General features: G+C 39.0%; 1 protein-coding gene across 1 annotated transcript in view; it reads right to left on the bottom strand.

Annotated features, from left to right (window-relative positions):
- Nucleotides 1–9,578, bottom strand: part of FUT10 (fucosyltransferase 10 (alpha (1,3) fucosyltransferase)) — a 157,677-nt gene that overhangs the window by 11,688 nt on the left and 136,411 nt on the right. The window contains exon 3 of the mRNA XM_006901571.1: nucleotides 6,097–6,932. Coding sequence (XP_006901633.1) covers nucleotides 6,097–6,932 — 836 coding nt within the window. The remainder of the gene's footprint in view (nucleotides 1–6,096; nucleotides 6,933–9,578) is intronic.

Raw genomic sequence — 9,578 nt, forward strand, 5'->3', positions numbered from 1 at the left:
GGATGAACTCGCTCAGCATTTCTGAAGCTGAAGGAACTGAAAGAGAAGTTTAAGCCTTGAGTTGCAATACTTTAAGGATGTTGAAGGCAGAATGCCGAATGACTCAGGAAGCATCAAAAGAACATGGAAGAAGTACACAGAGGCACTGTATCAAAAAGAATTGGCTGGTACAGAAGAATTTTATGAAATATATAATCAAGAGGCAATGGTGATGAAGGAAGAAGTTCAAGCTGCTCTAAAGGAACTGGTTAAAAAACAAGGCTCTAGGAATTGACAGAATATCAATTGACATATTTCAGCAAACAGATGCTTCTGTGAATGGTCTCAGTGGGTTATGCCAAAAAATCTGGAGGACAACTACCTGGCCAACTGACTGGAAAAGATCTCTATGAATTCCCATTTCAAAAGACATGACACAACAGAGTGTGAAAACTATCAAACAGTATCACTAATACCACATGCAAGCAAAATCATGAAGATTATAAAAAATGTCTGGAACAGTACATAAACAGAGAACTGCCAGATGTACATGCTGGGTTTAGAGGCTGTAGCACTAGGGACATCACTGCCAACATTAGATCGATCTTGACCAAAAGCAGAGAGTACCAGAGGATTGTCTATCTGTACTTTATTAACTGGGCAAAGGAATTTGACTGTGTGGATCATAACAAATTGGGGCTAACTTTGAGAAGAATGGGGAGACACTTGATTGTGCTCATGTGAAACCAATACTCGTCCCAGGAAGCAGTCATCAGAACAGAGCAAGGAAACCTATATGGTTCAAAATCAGGAAAGGTGTGCATCAGGGATACATCCTATCTCCATACCTTTTCAATCTCTATGCAGAACAGATCATTTGGGAGGCTGGACTTTATGAGGAGGAATGTGGCATCAGGATTAGAGGGAGAGTCATCAACAACCTTGGAAGCATGAATGGCATCCACTTCCTAAACAACATGCTTCTGGAAACCCTATGAACTTCTATGATGACGATAGTTACAGAACAGCTTCAGGCCTTTTGTCCATAGTGTAGCTATAGTCATGCTCTACTCGATGGCAATCAACAACAACAACAACAATGACATCAACAACTTGCATTATGCAGATGACACAACCTTGCTTGCTGAAACTAAAGAAGACATGAGGCATTTTCTGCAGAAGGTCAAGGACTGTAGTCTTTAATATTGATTGAAGCTTAACATCATGAAAACAAAGATTCTAACCACTGGGCCAACTGGCAGCTTCATGATGGACGGAAATTGAGATTGTTGATAACTTCAGCTTGCTTGGTTTCACAATCACATCTTGGCACCAGCAGTCAGGAAATAAAAAGATTAATTACATTGGGAAAGTCCATCTCACATACTTTGGGCATGTGGCCAGGAGGGACCAGTCCTTGGAGAACATCATCATGCTTGGAAGAGTAGAGGGACAGTGCAGGAGACAAAGACCCAGGATGAGATAGATTGGCCTAGTGACTGGAGAAATCGGATTAGGTCTGTTGGAGATGATGAGATTGGCTCAAAGCTAATGTGTATAGGGTCACTATGAGTTACCAAGTGGCTGGATGCCACATAACAACAACAATCCACAACCTTCCATTTTTCATTCTAGTTTCTTTGTCTATGCTTATGAGCTCATTAAAAGATGATTTAGTTATTGTATGAGGAAGACAGAATTAGAGTGGAATACAAGCCACACCCTACTAGAAGGTATTATGTAAGTCACCACTCTTAGTTCTTCTGAAAATGTGATTTATAGCCCTCAAATCCGAGATAAAGAATTATTCTAGAAAGTTCACTGCTTGCTGGGTTGGAACACTGCATCTAATCTGAACCAGCTGTGTTTACAAGTGTCAACAATCAACCACCTCAGCCTGCAGGCTCTTGGAATATTAACCAAGCTCTGCAACCTTTACACTGGCATACAGCATCCACAATTATGTGAGTAAGCCGTCTCAAAAGCTCAGGTTTTTTTTGTTTCGTTGAGACCATGCCCAGAAACATAGAGGGAATGGGAGGACTGAAGGGAGGAGGAATAATTAATGTCAGAATGATGGAGTGGTACAGCAGTTTGTGTTGTCAGCTGAGGAAAAAGAAAGAGACAGCTACACACAGGAATGGAGGAAAAGACAGAGAGCGTAAAAGAAGGGGGCGAAGAGCTAAAAAAACTGAAGTACCGAACCCAGCTTCCCTGTGACTTTATTGAAAACTGCCAGGGAGCAAATCACAAAAGAGAATTCTATGCACATATTGTTATGCATTTGACTGCTGACTGAAAGGCTTGTATTTCAAGTTTACTCAGAAGTATCTTAGAGGAAAGGCCTAGTGATCAATTTCTGGAAGGTCACACAGACCTCAGACGCTCTGTGAAGCACAATTCTACTCTGGCATACCTAAAGTTGACTCCAAAGACAACTGGGCAGTTAAGACAGAAGCAGATGGTAAACTGGCTTGAGTGTAGGCAGTGGAGCTGGAACTATGTACACCAATGTGATGACCCATCACTGGTATCTAAGGCCTGTGCTGTGACTGAAGGATTGCTGAGCTGACAGCTGAAACCAGGGTGAGGTGCGGGGAGGACTAAGTTCAGCACAAAACTTAAAGGTAGGTGTGCAGAAAAATCACACCAAGCCATCAGTAATCAAGATTAATACTGTAATAAAATATTCTTTAAAAGTAAAATTAACAAGAAAAAAACTCCCTGATAAATAAAAACTAAAAGTTTTAAATGAAAATATGGTCATTAGCCATGTCATGATCAGCTGTATAGGAAGCTAGGATAAAGGGGAAAATTAATCACAGAGATTCTGTCTCTGTTTTAAATTAGTTTCATTCCAATATATGATAAGAGATGGGTTAGACATTATAATTCAGTAATTAACATTCATCAATGGCACAAAATATCTGTGAATAATTGTATGAGAAATGAATATGGCTTGTAAATCTTCACTCAAAATAAAACAAAATCATGTTCTTTTTAAAATAATTAAGATTGTTCAATAAATAAAATGTAAAATGATGGACATTTTCATGGGAAAAAAATAACTAACTATATAAAACACACACAATTTTCACTTCATATCCTCCAGAATACTATTTAAAAGTATAGGAGTGTTTCATTTTATTCTATTTTATTAATGTGGAGGCAAGGATTTTTGAGACTCTGTCTCACATACTTTGGGCATACTGCCAGGAGACACCAGTTTTTGGAGAAGGATATTATGCTTGGAAGGGCTGAGGGACAGCACAGGAGAGAAAGATCTGGATGAGACGGACTGACACAATAACTGGGATAATAAGGGTAGGCGTTTCAGAGACAGTTGAGATTGGCTCAGAATAGAGCAGGATTCAGAGCTCCTGTGCATAAAGTCGCTATGAGTTGTAGTCAACTCAATGGCACATATTCACCAAAGACAATGACAGGAGTAACAGCAACAAAATTTTAGAAGTTGCAGAATTAATAGCAAATAGCTGAACTGAGAAAACCAAATTCTAAGTAAAAAGAAAAGCAGAACAGCAGCTAAAAGTCTATCAGAGAATTTCCAACATATTCAATTTTTTTGTAGCAACCGATGGTGCCAAAGGAGGAAGTACACGCCGCACTGAGGCAGTGGCAAAAAAAATAAGGTTCCAAGAAATTGACAGAATACCACATTTGGTGTTTCAACAAATAGATGCATCTCTGGAGGTGCTCATTTATCTATGAAAAAAATCTGAAAGACAGCGTTAGTCATCAACAATCTGGAAAACATATTTGTGACCATTCAAAAAAAATGAAATATGATCCAACAGAATATGGAAAATATTTAACAATGTCATTACTATTACATGCAAGAAAAATTTTGCTAAAGACCATTTAAAAAGGGCTGGAGCTGTACATCAACAGGGAATTGCCATACATTAAAACTGCATTCAGAAAAGACTATGGAACAAATGATAAGATTGCTAATGTCAGATTAATCTTGACTGAAAGAAAAAAATACCAAAAAAGTTTTCATTGTGTCCTCCTGATTATGTAAAGGCATTCAACTGTTTGTATGGTAACAATTTGCAGAAAAACTTGAACAGAATAAGAATTCCAGGACACTTACTTGTGCTTAATGTGGAACCTGTATGTGTAGACCAAGAAGCAGTCATTTAAATAAAATGAGGAGATTCTATATGGCTTAAAATCAGGACAGGTTATGTGAAGTTTGTATCTTTTGACCACGTCTATTCAATTTGTATGCTGAGCAAATAAGTCGAAAAGTCTGGTCTACAGGAAGATGAATATGGCATCAGAATTGGAGGAAGATTCATTAACAATTTACAGTATGTAGATGACACAACCTTGACTATAGAAAATTAAGATCATTTGAAGCACTTACTGAAGATCCAAAACTATAGTCACCAACATGGATGTTACCTCAACATAAATCAAAGTCCTCACAAAAAGACCAATAGGCAACAGCATGATAAATGGAGAAAATAGAAGTTGTCAATTATTTCTTCATACTTGAATCAAGAATAAACACCACAGAAGGCATCAGCCAAGAACTCAAACAAGGTATTTCATTAGTCAAATCCTGTGCCAAAGACCTCTTGAAGATGCTATTATATAGTAAGGATGTCATTTTAAAGAGTAAGGTGTGACTTGCCCAAGTTTTGGTATTTCCAATTGCTTTTTATCCACATAAATGTTGGAAAAAGAATAAAGAAGACCAGAGAAGAACTGATGCCTTTGAATTGTGACACTGTTGAAGATTATGGGAAATGCCATGAACCACCAAGGGAGCTCTGGTGGCCTACTGGTAAGGAGTTGTGCGGCCAATCCAAAGGCAAGCGGTTCAAACTGACCAGCTGCTCTGCAGGAGAAAGATGGGTAATCTCGTCTCATATGGCTTACTGCCTCTGAAAACCTGCTGGAGGGTCAGTTACAAGTTGGTTCAGCACCTAACAACAGTAAAATATCCTCACCAAGATAACCAGGTGCTCAAACTCAATAAACTTACTGCCTTGAATTGATTTCAACTCAACGCAACCTTCCACATTGGGTTTATTACACTAATAAATCTTAACAAGAGGAAACTGTTGATCTTTCTCCCAAGCAGCAATTCGCGATTCAAAATGCCAGAGATGCACTGCCTCTTGTTTAGAATCACAACGGGCAAGCAGAAGTCCTTAATCAGGTACAGTTCCTGTTTTATCTTGAGTTGTAAGTTTCACCTAGTGGCCTAGTGGGTAAGGAGCTGCACTGCCAACCCAAAGGCACGCAGAGCCATTATACCAGCTGCTCTAAGGGAGAAAGATAATGAGAGCGGCGCGCCCATGCAATTTACAACCTCCAAAAAACTACTTGAAGGTCACTTACAAGTCATTTCAAATAAATGACCCAGCACTGAATGAGTGAGCTGAGTGACAGTCTGCAGAATTATTCAAGCAAGCCCATCACATCCTGACACAGGAACCAGGATGCACCTTGTTGAAACTACGAAGCCTGCCTCTCACAGCTTGTGGGAGTTCACTCTGTTCCTGAATGCAAACTTCATATAATGTGCAATGCAGTGTCCTTCTCCCTGCAGCTATGAATTGGCAATGTTGTCAATCAGTACAAGGGGCTGGGTGTCTGACCATCACTATAAATCAAGTGCGGGTTCTTCCTTACTAAGGACGTTAAGAAAGGTTATTAATGTTGTATTTATGGAGAGGCTAAAAAGCTGGACCAAGTGGATGAGATTCAGAACATTTTAAGAGTATTTATTTATCTTTTTATTTATTTATTTATTACACCTTTCTTCTTCCTCCTCCTCCAGCCATCTTGTGTCACTGCTTCCAGTACAAGTGTCCTGTAGAAGAAGCAATAAATGAAGGAGAATTTCATGCCTTAAGGAAGAAGCACAGGCCTGGTAAACCTTACAAAAACCCTCAAGGGACACTAATAAAATAGTCAATCTTCACGCAGATCTGAACATCTCTCTGACAACAAAGAAGCAGGAGTGGTGAGCAATAGCAACAGGGGTAAGTAGAGCAAAATAAAGAACTGGAAGCACCCAAGAGCAGAGGTCCCCAAGACTGCCAGCCCCAACATCTTTTTTGTGAAACTTGATCTGCTTACCTTTTCCTGACGCCTAAGATTATCCCACACCTTGTTGCACACCATACATTCAAAGGCATCAATATAATTGTCCTGATTGACGTCTTGTACTCCCCACTGCCGTTCCCTGAGAGCTCTGAGAAGATGCTGGTTAGAGATCTCACCATTCAGCTTCCATTCTATGTAGGCCTCATACAGTCTGTCATCACGATCCAGTTGTCTGATGTAACTTGCCAGATCTCTGGGGTGAGAAAACTCTGATACGAGAATAGCACTTCTGTTATTTGGAAGCCAGTCTTTGATGCTGGGCGACCCATAATACACAGGGACCACCCCCAACTTCAGCGGTCTCCAGAACTTCTCTGTGATATAGTCATCACAAACTGCATTCTCAAAAGCCAGGATAAATTTATACTGTGCAATGATCCTGTAAAAGCCATCTGTATCCATGGAGGCTGGGTTTTTCAGTGGCTGGGGGAGATCTTTATTCCGTAAGCACTCACCGTAGGAATCAACCTCGATGTAAGTCATCAGCTCCCGAACATAGCTGTCCCTATCTGACGGTGGGTCACAGTCTGACTGCACATAAACCAAGGGAGCAAGTGTTTGCCGAAGGTTGTTTTTAGAGCGCAAAGGAACCAGGTATCGGAGTGACTTCAGGACTTCTATACCCTCCAAGTACTGGGTAGTGAGTGGCAAATGGGAATGCCTGCTGAATGTAGCTGTGTAGTTGAACAAGGTGATGACTGGCTTGTGAAAGAGTTTATAATTGTTTTTCGGCGACTCCTCATGAAAAAGGGCCCAGTCATGATGGGCTTTCCGAGGCAGAGGCAAGCTATCTATGTTAAAGTCCGTACCTAGGAGAAAAAAAATAAAATATTAGTATATCCAGAGACTGTTAGTGTCAAAGTTTGCCTTCACATGAGAAAATTAGACTATAGAAAAGTTTCAAGCTGTAAAGAAACACATTAAAAGAGTTTTGGCTAAAGCTTCACTATCAACCAAGAGTTTTCATCCCAGAAGCTGCTCAGGAAGAGAATAACCAAGTGAAGTCATTATCTTTCCCATTTTATGAAGGAAATTAAAACTGCATCTGGCTAGTCTCCAAAAGGAGAATTGATTCTAGTCCCTCTTGCAATTGGTTTTTCTTTCTGGTAGTGTTTTAGATGGGTAGGAAAAATAAAAAGACAACAATACAGTTCTTATAAAAGAAAGGAAGCCAAAAGTGGAAAAAGTAATCAGGCTGCAGTTTGATTAGCGGGAGGCGAGGAAGGGGGGCCATCCTACCTGAAATCATACAAAATAAAGAGAAGAAAAATAAGAGGATCGATTTTCTTTTTTAATCCAAAAGTATCTACTTCAACAAAGAATAGTTAATCAATTTCAGTAAAAATGGCAGCCCAAAGCCTTTTAAAGACAAAAGCGCTGAGAAGAGCACAATGTTACAGGCTACTGCAGAAGGACATGAACTAACAAACCCATCAAGAAATAAAGACAGCGTAACAGGATTATAATTTTGAAGTTTTTTCATTTCCTAGAGATTAACTGGGAGATCTTTGAAAAATTGGCTAACATGCAGACAAAGATAATGGAGGTGGTGAGCAATTGCTTCCTGACCACACGGGTAGATCCAATAAGGAAAAGCTTATTTCTACAACTGAGAGGGGGAAAAAAAGAATTGTAACAATATCATAATATATAATGCAGAATTTCTAAAATGTTCCTGACATTGATGATTTTGTGGCCCTTAACGTAAACATGACACTTTTAAAATAAATATAAGCAAGTGAGGGAGGGAGTCTATCTTCTAGCACACAATGAAGGAAAAAAACACCAAAACACGAAAACAAACAAACCAAAAAAAGCACGATTCTTTCAACTAAAGGAAACGTCTTCTCCAGTAAAGTTCCTAAAAATTAATTTTTAAGGAGAGTGCATACTATGTCAAATAAATATTAACTCTTTGGTACCAACAGTAAAGTGATAAGAAATTAATAAAGAGAGGCTTTTAAACAATCACAGATCAAATAAAATTATGTTGGAGCATGTATTGCACACTAGGAAAGTATGAAGTGTCTCCTATCTTGGGGACTGGTAGCTTTTCTCAGTATTAGCAATGAATGACTAACATGTGAAAGTGCATATTTACTTTTCTTCTTGGCATTTGTTATTCTGGTCTCTAGCATAAAGAAAACTTATTCATCTACACACCAGATATACAGATATATATAGACCAGATATATATGTATATACTAACATACACAGTTGAATAACTGGCAAAAGCTATTAATTAAGATAAACATAAGAGCATTAAGGCAATCTATCACATTCATATAGGTGCTGCTCAAAATGGTCTAGGCTGGTCAAGCAAAAAAATGATGGAACTAGGAAGTGAAAAAACAGCTAAATTGTAAAGCTAGAGTTCAATCCACAGAATCAGAGGCAGACATCAATGCTTTAAGACTAGACACTGGATGGGATTAGGTTAAAACAAAGACAGGTCCAAAATCAACTGGGTAGGTCCGAATACAAAGGTCTTGAGCAGATGACTCAAACACTAGCAGCAGCTCACAGCTAGTCATTTGTGGACACATAGGTGATTCTAATCTGGCTCTCACTAAGCAGGCTATAAGCAAAGGTTCAAAACACAGAGCAAGAGGCCTATCTCCTTCTATTTCCTTTCAAGGTGGCAAAGTCTGTCCCTTTCTAATAAATATATCTTGACTATTTTACCCTAAAAAAAAAAATCACAGAGCAAGAGAATACAGAGGCAACAAAATGTGCCTGCAGTGTTTCAAAGTACAGAATAGGCCCAAGTTTTATCTATTCCTAAATGAAAGTACAATCTATACAATGAAAACACATTCTATACAGTAAAGTATAGAAGGAATGAAGATGATTGTGTCTAGACTCTCTTGTAGATACACCCACTCTAGTTTTATCAAGAATGGAAGTTGAAACTTCTTGTTGTTGTTATATGCTATTGAGTCAACTGCGACTCAAAGCGACCCTAAGTACAATAGTTCTGAAGCCTGCCTACTCTGAACTACTTTCATTGTCTCAAATACACCTACCCTCTTTACCTCCATTACTCTGTAAATCCATTTCATCCAGGGTTTTCCTTTCCTGCGCTGTCCCTCCACTCTCCCAAGGTGTCCTTCTCCATGATGTCCTTCTCCAAGGACTGGTGTCTCATAGCAACACACCCAACGTATGACACAGAGCTTCAAGATCCTTGCCTCCCAAGGAGCATCTTGGTTTCACTCTCTCCAGAACCTGTTTGCTCTCTTGGCAATCCATTCAATACTCTTCTCTGGCACCACAATTCAAAAGGCATTGATTCTTCTGTCATCCTTGTCATTATCCAGCTCTCTGATGCACAGCAAGTAACTGCAAAGACTAGTAACCAGTTAAAATGAAAACTTTAGTCAAAACTAGGAGACAAGGGTTTTACTTATTTTTTTAGGTATAATTTTATTATTTTTTCAGATGAGCTTTTTTTT

This window comes from Elephantulus edwardii, unplaced genomic scaffold, assembly GCF_000299155.1.
Source record: "Elephantulus edwardii isolate Elephantulus edwardi_28Jun2011 unplaced genomic scaffold, EleEdw1.0 scaffold00334, whole genome shotgun sequence".
NCBI classification, from domain to species: Eukaryota; Metazoa; Chordata; class Mammalia; order Macroscelidea; family Macroscelididae; genus Elephantulus; species Elephantulus edwardii.